The sequence below is a fragment of the Martes martes genome (assembly GCF_963455335.1).
Source record: "Martes martes genome assembly, chromosome: 1".
NCBI classification, from domain to species: Eukaryota; Metazoa; Chordata; class Mammalia; order Carnivora; family Mustelidae; genus Martes; species Martes martes.
Window position 1 is genome coordinate 12,532,806 of NC_137888.1, and position 24,502 is coordinate 12,557,307.

At 47.8% G+C, this 24,502-nt stretch overlaps 1 protein-coding gene across 1 annotated transcript in view; it reads right to left on the reverse strand.

The window, feature by feature from the left end:
• Positions 1-24,502, reverse strand: part of HUNK (hormonally up-regulated Neu-associated kinase) — a gene marked incomplete at its 5' end in the record, with an annotated part of 99,139 nt that overhangs the window by 12,337 nt on the left and 62,300 nt on the right. Inside the window, 4 exons of the mRNA XM_080817474.1 lie at positions 1,239-1,322; positions 5,197-5,359; positions 10,032-10,167; positions 16,846-16,973. Coding sequence (XP_080673600.1) covers positions 1,239-1,322; positions 5,197-5,359; positions 10,032-10,167; positions 16,846-16,973 — 511 coding nt within the window. The remainder of the gene's footprint in view (positions 1-1,238; positions 1,323-5,196; positions 5,360-10,031; positions 10,168-16,845; positions 16,974-24,502) is intronic.

Genomic DNA, 24,502 nt, shown 5'->3' on the forward strand with positions numbered 1-24,502 from the left:
CACCCCTGTCATCCTTGCCAGTTCCTCAGCCACAGGTGCCTCCCCATCCCCACGTCCCTCAATCTCACCGCCCCCTAGGTTCTGCCTAGACAGGACAGCCCTGCCACTCTGCCCTGCCTTGACGCTCAGGGGTGGACTTCCCCGGGCTCCTGTCACAGTGGTGCCTGGCAGCCCGGCTCTGTGTCACCCGTGTCACCAGACTGGCCTGGGCCATGCCCCAAGTGCTCTCTGTCGCAGCCAAGGAGCCTGGAATGGTGTTCAGTCACCGCCCACCCTCACTCAACAACCCAGGAGAACTTCCTTCCGAGGTGACAGGCCTGGCTCGCGCAATCATGAGGATGGAAAACTGAGTCCGAAAAGGGAAGAGGAAGGGGCCAGGCCCGTCGGCATGAGGAAGGTTTCCGTTTTGATCTCTCCTTAAATGAAAACATTCCGGGGGCATATGGCAGAGGCTCCTGGGGGAAAAGCAAGCAGATTCCCAGGAAAATCAGTGAGAAGGCAGAGGAGCCACGTTTGACAGAGCACCAAGTGAGGAGTCCGGGACAGGTGGGTGGGGGTGACCTCAGCTTGGGCCCCGGGACCCCGGATCTGGCTTTTCAGGCACAGTCTCTTCACAAGCACATATATGGGGTCCAAAACTGGTACAACTTGCCATACGATACTAGTTTTTCTCTGAAATCAAAGAATCTCAGTGTTTTCTCTTAGATATGTACTGGGTAGCAATAAGTTGCGAGGAACAGGTGCCTGGAAAAACTTGGTTTTATCCAAAACTTTTTCTGTCCCTCATTTACTGTCTCTTCCGATGTCAAGCGTTACACTCACGTACCTTTTTGAGCATCTATTTTTGCCTTCTGAAGCCCTGACAATGGTTTCCAACCTTGGCCACTCAATGGAGTCAGCCAGGGAGCTTTAAAAAATACTGAACCCCCCACCCCACTGCCCCCTGATTCCTGCCCCCATGAGCTTCAGTGGGGGGTCTGAGGAGGCAGTCCACACACCCAGATGTTTAAATGCTCCCCGGTGATTCTAACATGTGGCCATAGCTGAGAACCACAGTCTGACGACTGAGAGATGGTGGCTTGACTGGAAACCATTTTTCGGGGCTCAGATAAGCCAGGAAGCATTTGTCTTTTGCTGCTTCTATGTCCCACCATCCTTGGTTTCCTTTCCATTCTGCTCTCCAAATGGAAATCCACTCTTTCTAAGCGATCCTGGGTTTTGCTTTGGGGGTCACTCACCTCGTAGGGCTCCTTGGCCGGCCTGCACTTTTCTATCTGGTAGAGCTGCGTCTTGTAGCAAATGCTGTCCTGGATGTCAGATTTCTATCAGACGAGAAGAGGGGGGAAAGCACGGTTTAACCCACAGGAAACAGAAATGTCCATTAAGCAGTCATTAATTTTTCAGCCAGCACTTGGCGGAACAAGTGTTGAAAGCGGCTGGCAAGCCAGTTCATTGCGATGCAAAGCCTCGTCTGAGGAGGGCAGGCAGGCGGGATGCGGAGAAGGGGGGAGCCCCGGACCCAGACTCAGGCAGCCGCCTCCTGCTGACCGTGGGCACGTCCCCGCTCCGGGCTGGTCTCAGATTTTTCATCTGCGTGATGAAGGCTGCTCTAAGATGTGAAAGCAGAAACCAAGTATGTGAGCTAGAAAGAATGACGTCCGACATGAGACAGGACAGGGACCTTGTTTATTGGCTTTATTGAAAAACAGTGAGCCTCGTCTGTCCCTCCCCCCCGTGATTCGCAGCAATTCATAATACGGCTTAAAGACGATGGCCAACTATATCTGAAACAATCTAGGGGCACGATGGAGGTCCAATCCTGCCTGGAGATGGGTAAATCACACGCCTAATTGGTTTACTAACCAACAAATATTCACGGAATGGCCTTACAGGCTCCGACACAAAGCCCACGCTTCTTGGTTCTACGAAGAAGAGATGAGAACCAAGAGAGAAAGGGAGAAACGACCAATAATTAAGTAATAATCAAGGTATGTATTTTACTTTTGAGTTCACTGGTTTCGGTTTTTAAATTATACAAGGCTTGTTAGTAATTGGTTGATGAGATTAATAGCTGGGACAGTGCATCCCGTGCAATTAAATCAGCTGTGCGCAGAAATTGTGGCGCGGACCAGCTGTAGCTGTCTGCGGGGATTAATTCACTCTGGTTAAAAGCAGCCCCTCGCCAAGACACTGGTTCTCAGACCAGGTAGGTGCTATGATTGAAGGCACAAGCGCCAAACAGACATCATACAATAAAAACCTTCTCTAGCGAGAAGCACATTCGCTGAGTTTCCATAGAACTTTCTCGGGAGACAGAGCAGGGCTCAGCTTTGCAACACTTGCGTGCCACCCCGACGCTGGGCAGAGCGGAGGAGCAGAACCAAGCAGATGGCAAGAAACAAAGACGAATCAAGACACAGCTGAAGAGCTTCAGTGATTGTTTAGGAGGAGCGTGAGTCACCGAAATTTGTATCTGTACATACGGAGGCAGGCAGCAGAAAGAAAATATTTTAAAAACTAAAGACCCGGGGCACCTGGGTGGCTCAGTGGGTTGAGTGCCAGGCTCTAGGTCTTGGCTCAGGTCATGATCTCAGGGTTGTGAGATCGAGCCCCGTGTTCGGCTCTGCACTCAGTGTGGAGTGTGCTTGGGATTTCTCCTTCTCCCTCTGCCCCACCCCTTCTCATGGTGCGTGCTCACTCACTCAATCTCTCTGTCTAAACATAAGTAAATGCATTTAAAAAAAATAAAAAATAAAGTCCCTTGGGGTGCCTCGCTGGCTCAGTCAGTAGTGTGCGACTCTTGATCTTGGGGTTGTGAGTTCGAGCCCCAAGTTGGGTATAGAGATTACTTAAAAATAAAATCTTTAAAAAACAACAAAACAGGGGCATCTGGGTGGCTCAGTGGGCAGGGCCTCTGCCTTTGGCTCAGGTCATGATCTCAGGGTCCCGGCATGGAGCCCCACATCGGGCTCTGCTCAGTGGGGAGCCTGCTTCCCCCTCTCTCTCTGCCTGCCTCTCTGCCTACTTGTGATCTGTCAAATAAATAAATAAATCTTTAAAAACAACAACAACAACAAAACAAAAAACCCCAAGTCCCTCCATCTTATCGATCGGCGTCCAAACAAGTTCTGCCAAAATAACGTTCGACTCGGCCAGCTTGTTTAAGAAAGTAGCAATTTCAGCCTTTAAATATAGAACTGTGACTTTGATAGTCAGCTTCAGGGAGACACTTTCTAAAAACTAATTTTTGAACAACAGTCATCATTTGAAAAAAAAAATCAGGGTGTTGATCCTATTTTCTTCCTTTTCCTTGACAGCTATTTAAATTCTTTTTCTTTTTAAGATCTTATTTATTTGAGAGAGAGAGAGCATGAGAGGGGAGAAGGTCAGAGAGAGAAGTAGACTCCCCATGGAGCTTGGAGCCCCATGTGGGACTCGATCCCGGCAGTCCGGGATCATGACCTGAGCCGAAGGCACTCGCCCAACCAAACAGGGCCACCCAGGCACCCGACAGCTATTTAAATTCTTAACTACTATCTTCTACCACAGTGGTCCCCAGACGGTGTGACCTTGAACTCATATGAGTGAAAAAGGTATATGAAGGCACCTATAATACATGCATATTTATTTGTAACTATAAGCACGTACCACTGTACTAACAGATCACATACTTGATAAAACATATATCAAATAGGAATTTAAAAGGATAAGATAAGAAACATGGGGCATGTGGTCTTCTTATAAAAAGGCAATGGGAAGGACTTCAAGTCCGCTCTCTCTTAGGTTCATCATCATGGGAGAGCAGAGAACAGGGCAGGGTACAAGAGGTTTTCTTATTCCTTATCACATAATAAAATGGTACAAAAAATATACTGTGTCAGAGCACCTGGGTGGTGCAGCCAGTTAAGTGTTCAACTCTTAGGTTCGGCTTAGGTCCTGATCTCAGGGTCGTGAGGTCGAGCCCTGCCGCAGTCTCTGGGCTCAGCATGGACTCTGCTTAAGACTCTCTCCCCCTGCCCCCCACCCCAGCATTTGCACATGCACTCACGCGTGCACTCTCGCTCTCTCCCAAATAAATAATTCTTAATTAAAAAAAAAAATACTGTGTCAAGGGTCCTGTCTTTCTGGCCTCCACTCCTCTCCTACAGTAGCTTTCCTGCAATGGTGACACCATTTCTAACATCTAGTCTCAAAGCTGAGTATTTGTCCCCATCAGAAGCGTCATCCCGTCACTGCTTACACAAAGCACGTTTTCTTCCCCTCCATAAAACACTGTTCTTATTTTTAAAAGCTTTTTACTGTTGAGAATGCTTCTCCTTGTGTACATCTTTCCTTGGGTGGTTCACCCAAGAAGTACTTCTGTGGATAATTTCCCGCTGGAGCAAAGTCTAGCAAATTCCCCAAGCTGAGTCAGCTTAGAAACATCTGCAGTCTCGGCCAACTGTCTGACAAACCTCCCAATGAGCTTCTTCGTCGATCCAGCAACGTTTTCTAGACATCTCCCAAATCTGTTTGCTGAAGAGATACACTCTGACCATCCTGTCTTCTGGGCATTATTGCATGGTCCTTTCTGCCCCGGCAGGGGAATATCATCTCCCCAATTCTAGGCAGATTATCGCCTTTAGCCCTAATACAGAAACCTCACAAAAGGTTTCAAAGCCGATTGTTTAGTGGAATTTTGCGGAACACTGGGTTGCCTATCACATGACTTTAAATAGCACTGTCATGAAGGGTGACTCTCACGGGGTGAGGGCCTCCTTTTACTTTCCAGAGAAGTCCATATAAATAATGGCCTCCTCATAAGCCATGCTTTAGAGATGAATGCCTGAGAGGCACTGCTCCCCAACGTGTATGACCACAGAAGTCCCCGATGCCTTTAACACAGGAACCCAAGATGCTCAGAGGCAGACAGAGAAGGCAACAGAGAAACTGAAGGGAAAAGTGGCTTGAATGTCTCCCCGTGCCGCCCGGGGGGTTAACTCTGTGGGAGGATGTTTGAAAAACACCTCAGATAAAAAGCACCAGCCACCTGAGAAGCAGGTTTTGCTACTACTTTATCCCACATTCAGAAACCCAGCCTCCCATTAGTTCAAATTAACAGCTCAGATCAAGTGTCAGCAACTGAGAAATACTCCAGGTGTAAGAGCTCCTTTTTCCACGGAGAGCTGAGAAAATTGCCACGAGGGCCCCACTCACCCCTGACAGATAGCGCTCAAGTTTCTTGTTTAAGAGGAAGTAGATGGCGAGGATGTGGCAGGCGCGGTTGGAGAGCACAGTGTTGATCACGTCGCTGTTCTTGTAACCCAGCTTCTCCGTCATGTGAAGCACCACGCTCGGGCTCAGGTCCTCCAGGGAAATCCTGCCCAGCAAAGAGAGCACCGGTCACCTCTCCACCTCCACTGAGAAGCACCAGGACCCCCTTAGCGATGCTCACAAACATGGCATAACAGAGCACCCACTGCCCCCCACCAATCAGAGCACCAATGGACAATCGTGTCCATCCATCCACCTATCCATTCATTCACTTGACCTTTTTTATTTTGAACAATGTCACACAGACGGAAAGCTAGTAAGAAGAGTATAAATACCCTTTGTGTACCCAAAACCAGAATACGCCACTGTTAACACTTTGCCCTATTTTCATCTATTTTTTTACTTGTTTATTTAGTGCTCAAGCATTTTAAGCCACAGACATCGTGACCTTTCGTTCTTACACACCCCAGTGTGCTCCTTTAAGATCCAAGGACATCTTCTGCAGAATCACAACGTCATCCATATACCCAATAATTTAATAATTTGTAATAATCCGTAGTATTCTCTAATATCTAGACTATACTCAAATTTCCCCAATGAGCTTCGAATTTCTTACAATCCAACAGTCTTTTCTAAAAATGTGTTTATTGGACACAGGTAGAGCCCACACTTGAGTTGGGCGTAAGCTCAAAAGGAGCTCGGAAAGGAGCACATTCACGAGCCAAACCATACTGCGTTTAAAGGAACAGTGTGAGATCCCGCATTCACAGAGGGAACTGGGGGCTCCGGTGTAAAGGAGGGTGCTCTGGGAGGACAGATTAGAGCTTCTTCACAGGCGTATTACGAAGATAAACTCCTTGGTTAGAACGGAATGCCTGCTACTCATTTATCTACTTATCCACTCATTCACTTATTCATTCCTTCAACAAGTCCTTGTCTCATGGAGTCAACATTCCAGTAGGGAACAGACGAAATTAGTTCATTTAGTCTTCATGAAAATCTTATGAGTGGGTACTGTGATGATCCCCATGTTACAGACGGGACAAACTGAGGCCCGCAGCTGTGAAGTGCACTGCCTCGGGCTCCCACAGGCAAGAAGGAGCACACCCTCAGGTAGAGTCTGGCTTGGAGTCTGGATGCTAAACCTCTACACTCAGCAGCTCTCCAATAGACAGACACATGGAAGGGCTGCGGAGAACAAGCAAGCAGGCTGGGAAGTGTAGCACGTGTGTGAGGGTAGTGGGGGTACATCATCAACTAGAACATTCTAAATCCCTTAAGAGAGCTATAAATAGGGCAGTCTGAGCAGAAGGCAAGCAACCGGCCGGAGAGCTCTGTAGCCCACCAACCCTCCACCAAGGGTCCAAGGACACTTTTTATGGGACCTCAGACCATAACACCCCGAGAAACCACACAGAACAAGTCCAGAATGATACAGAAGAGGAAACTGACTTGCCGAATTTACAGGCCGGCTGAAAAGGGGGGCAGGAGCAGACCTCAGTCGGCAGCCCACCTTCCAACCCACATCGGTGTAACCCATGGCCGCACACTCCCTCGCTAGACACGTAAGTGCCATTCAGAAAATGCACCCAAGGAACCACAAAATCTGCCTTCCCCTCCTTGTTGGCCACAAAACCAAATTCTCAATAACGGATGGGAGGGGGGTAGGAATGACTAGTGGTAAATAATAATAATAATAATAATAACGTTTGTTTAAAAACAATGCAATTACTTGAACTTTGACAAAGCACTTACTAAAGCAGAAGGGTCCATTTTGGAAACTACCCAGCAATGCCTGTGTGGGCGTGGCCCTGCCCCTGGCCAATCAGACCATGGCCCTGTACCTAGTTCTTGGCCAATCAGAGCACGGCCACATGGCCTCACCCCTGGCCAATCAGATCGCGGGTATGTGAGCCGACCGTGGCCAATCAACCACCGTGCCACCCTCGGCAGCACGTCTTGTATCCCGCCCTCTACGCGGAGCAAGCCCGGGAAGAGAGAGCGATCAAGAAGTGGGGTGCCTCCAGGGTGAGGTTGGGGGATGGAGGTGAGAAGGGGGCAGTAAGCAGGGTCAGGCACCCCATCTCTGCCCTTCATATCTCCTGTCCTCAGAAAAAAGAGAGCTCTGCCAAAAGACTCTGCCGACTCCGTTGACTGGGAGTACCAAACATTTTCAGGAAGCAACATGTATATTTGGAAGTCCGCAATATCAGTTACTTGCTTACTATCTCCCCGTGTTTGAACGATATAGACCCTGGTAAAACATTCCAGAACACCAGTCAATGACTTCCTTTCCCTCCCGCCCACCCCCGGAGCGAAGTGGACGGTGGGAGACTGTCCAGGCTCCAGCAGGGAGATGGAGGAAAGCAGCCAAGGTCACCTCCCTAAAAAGATCTGCTCCTAGCACAGGGAGGCTGGCTCCCTGCACAGCAAACTGTTGACTGACTGGCATGAATATTTATTATAAAAAGTTGACTTTTAAAGATACTTTCCTCTTGCCTTTTGGAGATCAACTTGGAAGCCGAAACGACTTAACAGAAGGCTTTACGGAAGAGTGATATAAAACATAAGCCCCATATTTTCGCTCTTTCCCAAAAGTAAAACATTTTAACGACATCTAAAATAATGACATCTGAGGCTAGGCTTGTTGGGAAGCTATAAAATATACTTTATGATATAGTCTGTATTCCTTTCCCTGATCACACGCTCTGACCCCAATTATCTATGCTCTGTTCAAACCAGAAAAATAACTATCAAAAGCACTGTTCCTTTCTAATTTTTCTTTCTTTCTTTTTTTTTTTTGTGCCTTACGCATTTTTCAAAGTCAAGACTAAAAAACCAACCTCCTGCAAGAGTTTCTTTAAATCTCTTTAAATTTCTTTAAATCTAAAACTTTTAAACAGAACATGATTTTGCCTCTGGTACAAAATGAGCAGTGGGCCGTGTATAAACAGAAAACAGCAAGTGGTTGTTTTCTTTAATATACATGATCTTAACCATTTTCACAGGCCAACTAGTTCATGGGCAGCTTTTATGTTTCTGACCCGAGTCCAAAGGCAAAAAATTGCTCACCTGGCAAAAACCAGCAGAGGATCCTTGCATTTAAGTTTGAATTTACAAATACTGACTACCGCCCGTGGGAAGCTATAGCATGAGACACCACGATGTGATTCTTTGTCAATGACTATGTGGCCAACAAGGTGGGGGAGACTAGATTTCCAATACTAGCGCTGCTTCCTCCGAACAGCTGCCATGCTGAGTGGATTGATTACGCTCATTTAGGCAGTGATTACATTAGCTTAATGACTCATGTGGCTGCCACCAGCACCCCCTCCTCTAAGGGAAAGCACACCTGTGTGCTGCCGTCTTTCGTCTTTCGCGAGCACAGGTAATGAGGCACGGCTCCTCGGCTCTGCTTTCCGTCTCACACTGAGGTAATATTTCTGGTGTCTGTTTCAGATACGGGCCAAGTGGAGCTAGTGTTGGAAACCAGCAATCTATTTCCAGGTTCCCTTGGTAACCTAAGTAACCTAGACTTTGCTTCAGTTACATCTCAAGAGTCAACTGCTAGAATTCTCGATCGCTATGGAGTGAAACCACCTCATCCACAGCCACAGGGAGGGTACATTTGGCTCAGTAGCACTCGAGGCAGACTCCACCTGTGGCCTCTTAAGTTCTTCAGGAACTTTCTCCCCAAGACAGAGCCCTGCTTGTCCATCCAATTTGGAGAACTCAGGGTGACAGCTTTCTTACAGCTTGGTGGATGTTTCTAGAACTTTCTGGACATTTTGAAAAGATCTGTCCCCCCTTCATCAGCAGTCCTTCTTCTCATCTGGGCTTCAGACCAGAGTGACCAGGCCCAGGCCCTCGAGCGTGGGTCTCAGGCCTGAAAGGTATTTGACTCATGCAGTCTTCATGTTTGCTGTAAACGAACCAAGGTGAGAGGCCTCATGCCTTCGCCCCGGGGGCAGTTAACAATATGTCCAATGAGTAGGCAGGAAGCACGAGGCAATGTTTTCTCGTACTTGTTTTCAAATCCGTAGTCAGCACGGCAACAGTGGAGACGTGTGTGGAGGTGCCCCTCAGGGTCTCCACGCTGTGGATCCCCGCCTGCAAGCCTCGCCTGAAGCGTTCTCCTCTTGGCAGCTGCGAAGGAGAAGCCCTCACAGGAAGTCCACAGGGAAACGTGGCCTGAAGCAACTGTTTCCTTCTACCGCCTTTTCTTCCTGCCCCCAACATTCTAAGCAGGAGCTCAACACGGGAGCAAAGCAGCAGCAGCAGAAGGGCCCGCGGGGTGGGCTGAACGAGAAGAGGGACCGTCCCGCTGGGTTCTGCCTGAGGCTGGCAGGAGGGCTCGGGAATGGGTCTCACACGCACTCAGACACAACCAGATACTGTCACAGACGCACTCACACACACACACACACACACTCACTCAGGCCACAGCTAGTCCCAACGGTCCTTTTGTGTGAATTAGAAAGAGGGGCCACTCTGAAGATGCAAGTCGCCAGGGGACTGTGGCACGGATTCCGGCCTCCAGCCCCCCTCTGCTGGGTGTCCCAAGCCGGGCACACTCGGCACAACCACATGGAATGGCCCCATCTACACTTCCTCTCATGTGCTGAGGGTATGTGGGCGCGGAGGGGCGGGGGGGAGGTGGGCCGCTACGAGAAAACGCAGCTTTTCCTTAAATCACCGACCGCTTCTAGAAGGATTCGGGGCTCCTAAGGCAGCCCCATCCGGCCTGAGAAGGGGTCCCTCTGTGTGTACTTGGTTACCTGTTGGGATAGGTGACGTTACACGGCACTTTGCCCGTGTAATTCTCGTTAAGCCAGCGGTTCGCCAGTGCTTGCTGGATATTGGGTCTCTTCACAGGATCTGGTTCCAGAAGAGAGCGCAGGAAGTTGATGGCACCTGGAAAGACATTGGGCAAACATACCCATGTTACAGGCCGAACGCAGATGCCCCCAAGACTCAAGGCAGGTGGTCCGCCCCCTCTCCTGAGTCCCGGCCGGCACTGGTCTGTTCCCTGGATCTCCGGGTGCCTCAAGTCCAAAGAGCTTAAGATATCTGTCCAAGGGTACACGGTGAAGCAACAACCAGTTTGGGTCTCCCCACGCCCCGCACGTCCCAGGACGGACTGTGCTCCAATCTCGCAGCCCGTCTCTAAAGATAAGCCCAAGAGCTGTTCCATTTCCAGGCTTGAAGGGATAAAAGCAAGTAAAAAGAAAATGTTGTCCCCAAGGTGGGTTTTTGAGTAAGTACTCAGAAAAGAACCAGGGGGTAAAGGCACTCTAAATTATACCCTCTAACGTGCCCCTCACCATGTGACACACAGTCTCAAGACACCAAGAGAGGTCCTGCTTTCCTTCTGGTCTTTTTTTTTTTTTTAGGGTGGGGGAGGGGCAGAAGGTAAGCGGGAGGGAGAATCCTAAGCAGGCTCCACGCCCAGCATGGAGCCAGACGTAGGGCGCCATCCCACAAGCCCAAGATCACCACCTGAGCTGAAATCAAGAGTCAAACATTTAATCAGCTGAGCCCCCCAGACGCCCCTGGTTCTTTCTTTTAAAGGCATTTTACGTGGCTGCCCACGTAGTCCCCAGACTCTGAATGGACAACACGGTGCCCAGACCAGCCAGAGCGCCCACACGGCCAACCCAATCAGAGAGCCGGGTTGAAGGAAAGTGTAAGGAAACTCTGTAACAGCCCCCCAAGTTGTACACAAACGCCTCGTTTGTGTACAAAGTTCCAGTAAACCCATGTCTACTTGATGGGCCCTTTCCTTTTGTGCTTTCCCTCAAAATGAAGGGGCTGCTTTGGCAAAAAGTATGCCATTTAGGGCTGTCCTTATTTTGCAGCCGACCGAAGTTGGCTGTGGTCACATCAGCTACGCTGAGCGTGGTATGTAAGGAAAGAGTATGAGAAGCAACTGGCAAACTATACGATCCTCCCAGCCCCCTTTCCTTTCCATCCCAGGCGAAAATGATTTTCAAAAGCCCTGGGTCTCTTTTCATTAGATGAGTATTATTATTAATAGAGCACCTGCCGTCCACCTGGGCACTAAGGATAGGAAGCTGGTTCATCTCTAAGTAGGTATTTGCATCCTTGAAGATTATAACAATGTGGGACAACGGCATGACGTTGGAAAACATGCGTGTAATTCACAGGAAGGTCACAGGCTCCCAGACTGCTAGCAGGAGAATACACATGAACACATATGGGCAAAATGCCAGGGATTACTTCCAAATGAAGATGGTCTGTCTTGCTTGAGTTGTGGGTCTACGATTTTCTTTTCATTCCATGCTCCTTCTCTTGCGGAGAAGGAACATAGAATCTTATATCATCTTGGCACTATAAAAAATATCCTTTTACATAGCTTTGTCCATGATATTCAATTTCCCGTATACCTAGTAACAGACTCTAGAACATAGTCCTAATTGGCTTCTCCTGCTGCCTGCCTATGTGCACTCTCTCTCTCTGACAAATAAATAAATAAAATCTTAAAAAAAAAAAGAAAGAAAGAAAGAAACAACTTTTACTTGGTCATGCCACCGGTAACTCCCCCAGTGGGCTCCCATCCAGTTGGTGTGGTCACCAGAAGGTCATTTCTCATTAAGAACAGCGTGGGTAAAAATATATGTGCAGACGCCAGCTCGCTCACAAGGTACATTTAATACTCTGAGTTTTATAGTGGGGTCTCCAAATAAAACTTTCCTAAAATATTCTTCAGTAGTATGAAAAGCAAGATTGCTTAAAAAAAAAAAAAAGTTCCTCTTTCCAGAACCTCTATCTCCCTTCTCTCGACTCCCCAACATCCAGAGTCATCTGGATGCCTGATCAGGGCTGTCTATGGGTCAAACAAAAAGATGTGGGCTTCCTCAATTGAAATGTGGAGGCTGCGAGTTCATGACGTTTCTGAGACATCTCTGTCGCTTACCCTCAAAGGACCTGTACAACAAGGCTACCGCCGGGCTTTTTCAGAGTATGATTAACCAGAAATGGTAAGAACAGACTGGATGTGTGTTTCTGTTCTATTTTCAGAACCACGCGCTCGCCGTCTTCGCAAATTGCTGATGAGCACAAGTAATTTTAGTTCTGATCTCTACCGATGAATTTTATTTCTTTGGACATCACCGACATTGCGTTCCTATCCAAAAAGGACTCCGACTTTGCGTTCCTATCCAAAAAGGACTTTGAAAATATCAGGAGAGTTCTCCAAAGTTTGTCTTAACGATCTTGAAAATCCCAATGTTTCATGAGCAAGAGGAATTAAAATTCTCCACTGTCCTAGAAAGCCATGGCAGGCACGGGTCTCTCGTGGCTCTCCACTCTTCGAAGCTAGTCACTAGGGTCTCCATTCAGGCCCCAGGGTAGGGATGACCCACACAGAGAGCTCTCTCTCTGAGCCCCATATCACATGCAACACACACTTCTCTGGTGCAAAACCTACTTTCCTCCAGGAGGCGTCTGCTTTCCATAGTCTGGACCGGTGTGTGTGAGCACCTTGACACCGTGCCTAGGGAAAGGGCTAGAGGCCACAGACACAGCCACGGGACCTTCTGTCGAAGGGGAGCCCATCAGACACAAGTGGAGTCCCATCCCCACTCGAGGCTCCCTCCCTACCACCTCCGAGGCAAAAGCAACAACAAGTTATATGACAGTTGGACCTTCTCAGAGATCTCCGTTGGCGCTGGCTTCTCAGAGATCTCCCTTGCAACTGCGAACACCTCCCCTTCGGCTTCACTTCCCTGACTTCGTGGTACAAAATTCTCCTGCTCGGAAATGACTGTCTGGAATGTGGAAGCACCATCACTGAGATGTAGAGATGTAAAGACAAGCTGTCTGAAAAATATGTAAGCCATGAAAGGCATTCCCGACGCTGTGATATGCCAAGTGCCAACAAGCCGAGAGAGACTGTCTAGAAGCAAGAACTGGAAAGGTCCCAGAAGCTTCAGTTTCCAAGCTACGTGGTGGAGATGAGGGGCAATTCTTCGAAAGCATGCTTGAAGGACTCACAAAAGCAGTAACACTGTCTTTTTTCTTCCAACTGGGCAAAAATGCTCCCAACTTAATCTAAAAAAGAGTACTACTATACAATCGATGTATAGAGATCATTGCAAATATGAGTGACAGAGTCATTAAATTAAAGATGCATTGGTGAGGGGCACCTGGGTGGGCTCAGTCGGTTGAGCGTCTGCCTTTGCCTCAGGTCATGATCCCAGGTGCTGGGATGAGCTCTGCATCGGGCTCCCTGCAGAGCCCGAAGCCGGGGGTCTGCTTCTCCCTCTCCCCCTGCCCCTCACCCCAATTGTGCACACATGCACGCTCTCTCTCTCTCTCAAATCAATAAATAAAATCTTTTAAAAAAATAAAATAAGGGTGTTGGTGAGATGCTTAATGAAACTGGCATATTTACATCTGGACATCCCAATTCTGACATTACTCAGAATATAAAAGCAATAATAAATAATTCCCCCAAATCTGGGGGGGAGGGAAGCATCTTATACCCAGTAAAATAAAGGGAGAGAGGCAGCCCAGTCTAGGAGGAAAACCCAGGTTTGGGAGTTGAGCAGACATAAATTCAAAAACAGAGAAGCTACATAAGTGCATTGAGACTCAGTTTCCTCACTGATACACTGGGACTAAGAGTACTTACCTTGCAGGATTGTTATGAGAACAAAAGGATAATGTGAAAAGCACTTTCATATGAAAAGCTACTCTTGTTGCTGGAGAGCGAGTATTTCTGGATATAAACAAGATGGTACCACATGGTATCAGACATGAAGGTGGGCCAGGCTGGTTGGGAAGAAGGGGTAAACCTGGCAGAATGTAAAGGGCAAAGGGCTGGAGAAATGGGGGGTTGTCAGGAGGCCAGGGGCTCATCTCCAAAACTGGGGTCCTTCACTGTGTAAACAAGGTAAGATGGCCAGCACGGAGCTCAGGGCCCCAGTGGCTCGGGTCAAGTCCCATCTGTGAGCAGGCAGGCGGATATATGGGCTGCCTTCCGGAGCCATACACTTGGACAACCCAAGTCAGCAGCCTAGATTTCCTGAACAAACACCACACTTAATAGCTGGCATGAGCCCTTGTTGAGGAGAAATACTTATATATCCCAATAGTTTAAAAAAAAAAAAAAAAAGGTTAGGGGAGGAGTCTGGATTCCTTAATTGGAAAATCAAATATAGAAATGCAATTCTTGGGGAGCCTGGGTGGCTCTCTCGGTTGAGCAACTGACTCTTGGTTTAGGTCCAGGTCATGACCTTGGGGTCCTGAGTCTGAGCACGGTGTGGGGCTCTGCACTCAGCAGGGAGTCTGCTTGTCCTTCTCCCCCTGCCCCTCTCACAGAGAGAGAGAGTGAGAGAGAGAGAGAGGCAGAGAAGCAGACTCCCACCCAGCAGGGAGCCCAACACAGGGCTCGATCCCAGGACCCTGAGCCAAAGGCAGACACTTAACCGACTAAGTCACCCAGGTGCCCTTAAATAAATGAAATCTTCTTTTAAAAAAATAAGAAGAAGAAGAAGAAAGAAATGCAATTCTTGCTTGTTCACGCTTGACAAGTCAAGACAACAAAGTCCCTTAGGAATGTGAAGATCTTTAAAAAGCACACACAGAGCTTAAGGCCAAAGTCAAAGCTGTCTGCTCAGAGCAGGAGCCAACCCCAGTGATGCTAAAATTGCTCAGAACATCTCTAATATATCTTCTTTGGAATTTCTTCTGAACTATTTTTTAAACACCTTCGGGGTGCTTTTACTTCTTTAAGGTAAATTTAATTTTCACAATCAGAAAATGCTCAGAGTCCAGCCTGCTAAGTCTGGGTAAAATTACTGGGGTTAAAACGGTGTTGGTTCTTTGCCTTTTAAAGATTGAGAAATTGATTTGAGAGTGGGAGCACGAGGGGGAGGGGCAGAAGGAGAGAGAGAGAGAGAGAGAATCTCAAACAGACTCCATGCTGAGCGGCGACCCCAACGCGGGGCTCAATCCCAGGACCCTGAGATCATGACCTGACCAGAAACCAAGAGTTGGACGCTTAACAGATGGCACCACCCAGGCACCCCAAAACAACGTCAGTTCTGAAGTCAGGAGACTGACTTCTTGGGCTGCTGAGCTACTTGCCCTTGTCCTGCTGCACAGTCCATCCCGGGGACCATGGGCCAAACCACCTGTTCCTCCTCCCACAGCCCATGGCTCACGCTCACGCTGTTCAACAGATGTTACCAGTTTTCTGCCTCCTAGACACACAGTTGGGTTGTATTTCCCCATCCCCTTTAGTAGGGTGAAGCCAGGTGATATACACTTTACAAAGCTAGGAGTTATGAACAGCACATTGGTGGGAGACTTAATTGCTAAACGAGATATGATCTAGACTTCTCTTTTCCTCCACATGGACCTGGTATGTTTGAAATGGTAGCTGCTCCAGCAGGCTGGGACCCCGACTGACTAGGAGGGGCAGAATCCTCCAACTCTGGACTCAGTTCTCCGCAGATCTGTGGCATGAAGGAGAAATAAGTCTTTGTCGTCTGAAGCCACTGAGATTTGGGGGCTATTTGTTACTGCAGCATAGCCTGGCCTATCATGACTAAAATAATGAGAAGCCTTTCTCCAGGTCCTTAGGGTCTCCCTGGGATCCATAGTGAGCTCTGTCTGCCTTTTCCAGGCATAAGGGTACAAAGAGATTCTACCCTCCCTAACCAAGGGGAAAGTACAGACCAAATTAGGTCGTTAAATACAAAAACACATTTCAGCTTGAATTCCATTTGGCAACCATAAATTCAAGGTCCGCTTCATGGATGCTTAACAAACTCAAGAGAAAAAATACATAACAGTGATAAATTTTAAACCATGTACTGTAAGTTGAAATAATTACTTTTTTTTTTATGTATGCCTTATCTCAGTGAAGCTGAGTTTATTGTTTATTCTAAGGAGCCAATTAAATGATCGCCAGGGCCAACCTGAAGCCAGGAACTTGAAGTGAATCAGGACCCAAACAAAAGAACGAATTGTGCTAATTTACTGGATCTGAAACCAAATCTCAAGGCGACCCGTTTACTGAAACGTGAACCACCTGAAATTCGAGAGTACTTGCCAAACACACCTGATGATTCAGTCTAATCAAGTCACTGAAACTACATATATTTAAAAACTTTCGAACAGGCTCCAAACCTCAAATCACAGTGAAACAAATCACAGACCAAACTTGAACGAAAGCAGTATTTCTTTACAGGGAATTGACCGAGGAAAGCACAATAGAAATGTGATTACAAATGCTTTTTTCAAAGACAACCTTATAATATGGTGAGACTTAAAACAATCAAGGCTGCAATTATTTTTCCAAGATCTTTTCGGTGAGTGTGTTTTGTGCAGAAGGAGGAAGGAGGAAGTTGGGGGTTCAGAGTTATAATGGAGAAGAAAAGGACCAAGGTGAGGTGAAGGGTGGCTTAGCCATGGGAAACTCAACCACCCCTGAGTCATAGTTTAATCCGAGGAAAAGGCCTAATACCATTTCTGTGAAGTAAATACTGCTTTCATGGACAGACCAAATCGGATAGGCACACAAGTCCTGGAACCCGGAATCCACGGCAGCGGGCACCTTACCTGCGGAGAGCTGGGTGGGGAGGGGGTTCATTTCCTTGTCCACCATCTTCTGGTACAAAGCCCTCAGGCTAAAAGGCTCCACCGTGAAAGGCAGGGTCCCGGTCAACATGGCATACATGTTCACGCCTCTAAAGAGAGAGACACCAAAGCATGAGACCAGAATGAGGTCCCCGGGAGGGGAAGACAAATAGAGCACAGGCTTGGCGAAGTTTCAGCTCCATCACTTTCATGCTGACCTCAAGAGGCCTTCTTTCTAGAAAACTCGGTGCCACAGTGAAGGAGCAAAAGCGAAAGGCATGGGTGAAAGCTCGCTTGTGAAGACTTGGACAATTGCCTCCAAGACTTGGACAACTTGGAGAGCAAAGGAGTCCAAGGAACTTCAAGAGCTACCCCCTAAGGAAGGGAAACCATGTCCTTCCTTCTGGAAGGAAGTCCAGACCAAATTCTGTAAAAAATACCAGGAACGTGCTAGGAACATGCTAGCATGAGTGAAAGTAGTCTCACCATTATGTGGTCTTCCAAGGATGCCTGACAAGATGGAGCCTGGAGGAAGGCAGACCAAAAAATATAATGCAAGACCCTGCATGGGGGGGGGGGGGCGCAGGGCAGGGGGCAGTCACAGCCCAGCTGGCAGGCCTGGTTCCCGGTCAGCCCTTTGAAACAAAAGTCTCCTCCCCCAAACTGTTGTTCCTTGCGCCTGTAACTAGAGAATTCCACGGGCGGCAGGGTGGGCGGGGGGAGGAGTGTCTCCTTCCCACTCTTACTTTTTATACCACTGTTCATTGTGAGATTCGGCCCCGAGCCCTGGCCCCCATAGCTCAGATGTGGTCGGAAGACCTTCTGAGTGGGCTTAACTGCTCATATCCAAAGCCAATGGCAACATCTTCTTGGAGGACTTTTATTTTCCTGATGGGCAAACCTAGTATCATTTTGATGAGATTTCCTAATGGGGATGAAATGCCTGCCTCGCCAAGAGGTCGCAAGCGTTCAAAAGGGCCCAAGGGACTATGTTTTAAAAACAGGCAATAGGATTTCCAGTGAAAACAAATCCAATGAGACTGATTGAAATGAAGACCTTTGGGGCCCAATTCCACGGAGGCACCTCTGAATTACAGTGCCCCGATGATGGCGACAGGTACAGAGCCCATGGGCTCCAGCCAGAAACCATTCTCAAATTGCAGGCGTAAGTAACTGTTAAGACCCAGTTTCTCCTCTGCAACTCACAGTGGAGTTAAGGAGAGATACATAAACGTCCAGGCGACAGACACTTGCTGGCCCGCTCTCTGCCCCGAGCAGTGGTAGAGGTGCTGGGCAGCGGTGAACCAGACAAGATCCCGCCATCTTGGATTGTGGGAACAGCCAACAAGTCAACGGGTGACTAAGCACAATCTCTTCAAGCAGAGATGAATGCAGGGGGTTAAGAAACTCTGCCGCTTCTGACCACAGAGGCGTTCAATGAAGGGAGAAAGAGATCTTTAGTGAATACTTGAAGACAGGTGGCCTCTTGGGGGAGGGGCGAGTATCTGAGAGTGAGCTTCTGCGCCTTTGGGATGGGGATGGTAAGCTGGGCGGACAAGATCTGGAGACAAGAATGAACCAGGCACACACAGAGCCATGTAGGGCAGCATTTTCCTGTGCGTTTGGTGGAACGCCCACCCCAGGACAGGAACAGATGTTGGGCGAATGCAAGTTCCACGGCCAGACAATCTGGGGAGCAGTCGTCTGGTATGAAGTGGCTTTTAGGGGCTCAGACAGGGAGCGGGAGCCTGGGGCGGTAAATCAGCAGGCTGCTCGTGAAAGCTGAGCGAGAGGGACGGCAGGCCAGAGAGAGAAAGGCTAGTAAGTGACAGACATCACAAGGAAATGTGCCAAGTTGTCCCCAAACCTGGCAAGCGGGCCAAATGGTGGGAATGGTGACAGAACTGAAGACGTTGGGAGGGGTGGAGGGATGGAGCACGAGGGCTGGTGACGCGTTCGAGGACTTATCCTGCAAGGCTGCGTCGTGGGAACATTTGAGCCAGAGCTAAACATCCTGGCTGGGAGGATTGTTGGAGACCAACAAGACAGAAAACTAAGAAGACCCCCCCCCCTCCACCCAGCTGTAGAATTTCTGCATTCAAACGGTCTTGGACACGCGGCTTTTAGAACAGGAACCCCTCCCAGGACATCCACAAAGTTCTTGTTGGGGACCCCTGAACTGCCTTCAAGACCGCTGTTTCCAACCTCCCCAGTGCAGCTCATTCCATTCAGGGCAACTCTAGGCATGAGGAAGGCATCCCCCGTACTAAGCCGTGCTCTCTCCCTCCCTTTGGTTGTGGAACAAGACCCGTCCTCTCTGTCCCTGCTCGCGTCTGAGCTGAAAAGCCTCGTACTTACACAGTATCATTCCCCCCACCAACAGGTAAATGTTTTATAATACCCAAGGGTACAGTGTTTCCCAAACTGAAGTATATAGGACGCATCTTCAGGGCTTCTGTTTTTGAGTTTCTTTTGGCGATATACATTCTACAAGTCGCAACCAAGGCCACCGGACGGCCACCACAGAACCAAGTACACACTGGATTTCCAAGCTTGCTTTTGCATTTGTGTTTACTAATATACAGCCTTTGCCCAAATACAGCACTCTTACTGTCACAGGCTAATGAGACAGGAACAGAAATGAACTCTGGAAGGAGGGGTTCCCAATGTGCGAGGCATCACCTGGAAATTTGGATCTGCAAATTCTGGGGCCCCGCCCAGAATCTCTGGGGATAGGGTTCCACAACCTGGGTTTTCACAAGCCTTCCAGGTGCTTCAGAGGCAAGGTCAGGTTTGGAAGCCACTGGAAGGGTGAAAATGGGGGAGGGGGGAGAATCAAGTGATCACACAGCACGGGGCCGACCAGCTCAGAGCGCCTGTGCCCAGCAAGGAGACGTATGCCCAGACCTCTTAGAGTAATTCTGTTCTCACGGCGCCCGACTAATTTGACTATCTGGGGATTCTTTCAGTCTCGGTTATATTTAACTTGTAAATCAGTTTTGGGTCTTTATTTGTGCAGGGCCATACACAAAAGGAGTTTAATCTTATGTAGCATACGTTCACGTACATTAAGCAATACTTAAATAAAATATAAATTACTCAAGTCAATATAGGTAACTCAACTCTTAAATAAAAAGAGCTCAAGTCAATGCCAGGGATTACCAAGAATGTTCTTCCCTTTCAAGAACAGTATACGATACTCCAATTTGAAGAATGCTGCCCTATGACCTTGTCTATTTCCCTTTGTCTCCAGGGGACATAGAGCTTCCTGTCACAGGTGGGGAGAATAAAATAGTGCTACATTCTGTAGGAGGCAGGACATTACGGTCACCATGGAGGGAAATCCGACTGAAGGACGTAATATGTAACATGAGGACCAACTCTAAAGCCTTTATGAAAGTTTCTTTCTGGGGCTCAGTTGGGTAAGCGGCTGCCTTCAGCTCGGGTCACGATTCTAGAGTCCTGGGATCGAGTCCCACATCGGGGTCCCTGCTCGGCGGGGTGTCTGCTTCTCCCTCAGACCCTTCCCCGCTTCATGCTCTCTCATTCTCTCTCAAATAAATAAGTAAAATCTTTTTAAAAAGAAGAAGAAGAAGAAAGTTCCTTTCTTCAAGGTGTCTTTGAGACATCTCCTTGCCACCAAATGGCTTCAAAAGAAGACGTTCCGGTCACCACCTTTCTCCATTATCTGGCTGAGAGCCCAGATAAAGGAAACAGATGCTTGTTCTAAAGACAGTGCTGGTGACCCTAGGCAGAGGAGTCCAACCACGATGGAGCGAGTGGTTTTTATAAAAACCGACTCTTTTACCAAACCGACTCCCAGAATTTCATGTCGCTTGGAGAAGTTTATCATCAGCATAAACAGTCACAAGTCGTTAAAGAGGACCCCGCGGTCTCATCCAGGGTCCCTCCTCTACAAAACATCGGTAACAACAGTACTTCCCTCTCAGGCTGTATGAGGGTCAAATGAACTATACCAGAGAAAGTACTGGATTCTGGGCCTGGTACAGACTCAGTGCCTGATAAACGTGATCGGCTTCATCGCTAAACTTTTAAAAACCAGAGATACAAAGCTACAATTGTTGTACAATTGTATCCTGTTGCCAAATAATAATGGAAATCTACGTGAGGAGTCATTCCGTCCCAGGAGATTTTATAAAGAAACTAGATCGAGTGTCTTCCTTCCTCTCCTCCAGGCTTTTCATACATGTTTAATATCGGGATAAAGGGAAATCTCATCCCTCTGACATTTCAGAAGTATGTGAGAATACCAAGGGAAAAATGCGGAATGCAGTTTATAAACTTCTGTAATCCCACAGAATTAGTAGGAGTCCCAAGACATGTTCAGAATTTCCTGATGTGTCTTTTGAAATATGGTCCAGGGGCTTTCTAACTGCTCCGTGGCAGACATGGGGCCCCCAGGAATCACAAATAGTTCTTTTGCTTAATATTTTTTAAACTTATTTAGTAGAGAGTGTGAGCGGGGAGGGGCAGAGGAGGAGGGAGAGAGATTCTCAAGCAGACTCCACCCGGGGTGCAGAGCCCGACACGGGGCTCAATCCCACAACCTCAAGGTCATGACCTGAGCCGAAACCAAGAGTCGGATGCTTAACCGACTGATCCACCCAGCGCCCCGGAACACAAATAGAGAAAAAAAAGGGATGAGAGACTGGAATGAAGGACGCAACAAACACGATGTGGGTTTTTCCAAACAGAAAGAAGTAAGGCTCAGGCCATTCCTAGATGATAGAAAATCCAAAGGTACTGGCCAGCGTGGAATGTGCTGGCGTCACAAGGGAAAGAGAAGATGACAATGGAGAAAAGCAGGAAGATGGAGGGATGGGGAATCTCTGGGGTTAAGCCAGGAAGCCCAATGGTGGTCGTCATGTTGAGTCAGATAATGAGATACTCCCTGGAGGAAAAGCTGGAGCGTCACCTATCTTCCGAGAGACGAAAGACAGAGTCGGACCCTTCTGGAGAAGTCGGGCAGCTCCTTTAGGAGGACGCAAGGGACAAATTAAGGGACAGAGCTGTGCTGGTCCCTGGGGGTGTCTGGCTACTGTCCCCCCAGGGCCAGCGGGCAGCTTCCTCGGGAACTGTCCAGTTTATACCACAGCGAAGCGGAGAGACCTTCTGACACACCCGGCTCCTGTTTGATTCTTCAAGAAAGGAATCACCTCCGAAAAATTAAAAATAACTCTCTGTCTAAAAGCAACATCTTTCCATCTTTCAGCATCAACTTTCAATACAACTCCTGATTTAAAGTCTTGAAAGGAGCAGTGCCTGGGTGGCTCAGTTATTAAGCGTCTGCCTTCGGCTCAGGTCATGATCTCAGGGTCCTGAGATCGAGTCCCGCATCGGGCTCCCTGCTCAATGGGGAGCCTGCTTTTCCCTCTGCCTGCTGCTGTCCTCTCTCTCTCTCTCTGTCAAATAAATAAATAAAATATTAAAAAATAAAATAAAGTCTTGAAAGTAGAGTGGGAACAGATCTGTCCATTTGGAAAATCTCAAACTTCATGACTGCTCCTTCAAATGGACTGTGCAGAAAGTAATTTATTGTGGATTTTAACACTTATTCTTCCCCTTTCCTTCCTCCTTTCCCTCTTCTATTTTACATGTACACGTTAGCTACAAAAAAAAAAAAGAAAGAAAGAAAGAAAAGGCCCGAGATTTTATAACTGAAAAATTTCAAAAGCTAAATGAAATCTCTCTGGTAAAAGTCAAAAGCCCTAAGCTATACAAAAGAAGTCATAGGTCTCCTGTTTCTACCTCCTTCTCCTGCCATTTTGAGGGGGTATAAATGGGAGAAAAAAATGCAATGTCTTCCCCATTTGACCACTTGCAGTAGCTGGTGGTATCTGGCAGTATTTACAAGAGAGAATCTAGGGGCGCCTGGGTGGCTCAGTGGGTTAAGCCTCTGCCTTTGGCTCAGGTCATGATCCTAGGGTCCTAGGATCGAACCCCGCATCAGGATCTCTGCTCAGCGGGGAGCCTGCTTCCCTTCCTCTCTCTCTGCCTGCCTCTCTGCCTGCTTGCAATCTCTCTCCCTCTGTCAAATAAATAAATGAAATCTTAAAAAAAAAAAAAAAAAAAAAAGCAGAGTCTAAAGCCTAAATGCCTGAGCAGGGCTGGCAACAAGATGGCTCCCATTCAGCCAACTTGTCTACCCAAAGGGACAACACTGGGGAGAGATTTTTCCCACTAAGTGAAAAGAGATTCAGTGAGACTGGGGTGGTGGTCTGGGTGTGTTGTACATGACCCTCCAACAGGCACGGGTCTTCACATAAATACTCCGCCCCCTCCCACTCCCACCCCCCACCAGGCACTCCCAGGAGAGCAGAGAGCAGCTTTGGTTGAAGCAATACGACATTTCCAATGTTTCGGGGATCAAACTCTCAATTTCTATTTTCCTTACTCTTAGAGATTCACCGAAGTTCTCAAAAGGGCACTGTAATGTTCTGAAAATAAAGTTAATTTTTATTCTTTTCATTTAAAAAGTACATCTGCATTAGTCTGTTTTTTCTTTTCAATTAGCATATATGCCACTCTGAGGAAAAGTCAGTTAACCATAAAAATGGTTCACGACCACAGAATGAACATTTTTGGTTTCGTGTCTGACATCTCAAAGCTCACTAGAGATCAAGATATGCCAGTCATCTCGATTAAAAGTAAGACACGAATGACTTTAAAGATACTCGTAAATGAACATGAAGACCACTGAAAATAGTGAAAAGCCCCAAGATAGCATACACCATTTCCCACTGACATTGTTAATGCCTGATTCACTAGAGGAGGAAGGTCCCGGGGGCCCCATTTATGGAAAGAGCTCTCCTTCCGAAGACTTCCATGAGTGACAAGCTGGTTTTCTTCCCAAGTCAGTCCTAGAAGTCTTGGAGAAAGGCGCCATCCATCCTTCAAAGTCCAAACCTCTGGGAGGCAGAAGTTTGCTCTTGATTTGAGAAGTGAATTCTTCATTCTGTTGTTTCAGAACGATAAAAGGGATGTTTTATAATAACAGTGTCTGACCCAGAAAGAAAATTGGTTCCATTTTCGCTCTCTTTCTTAAACGGCCTTTTAAATTAAATTCTCTTTGGGTTTTCCATTTCCAACTCTGCCAGCAAAGTCGTGGGCACCAAACAGAAACCCAACCAGTATCTCAGACACAACACCCCAAAGCAGTGGAAAATTAATCTCTTAAAGAAGGTTCTGAAGTTTTTCATTTTCTCCAGGATCAAGAATGATCATAATCAGGTTTTCATATGTTCAAGCCTCTGCATATGCTGTTCCCTCTGCCTGGAAATCTTCCTCTCCTCTCCTCCACCTGGCAAACTCCACTTGATGCCTCAGACGCAGATTAAACTCTCCTCTGATGGCTTCTTGAACTCACCCAGCTACGCAGCTGGGCCCCCTGAAAAGCCGGAATTGTTTACCGGTAATGCAAGTAGGTAAGTACGTGTGTTAGTGGCCCCAGGCCACCATGACAAAATACCACAGATGGGGTGGTTCAACCAACAGACATTTTCTCACAGTTCTGGAGCCTGGAGCCAACATGGCCGGGCTGTGGTGGGCTCTCTTCCTGGTGTGCAGATAGTCACCTTCTTGCTTTGTCCTCACTGTCGGAGAGCAAACAAGCTGTCTG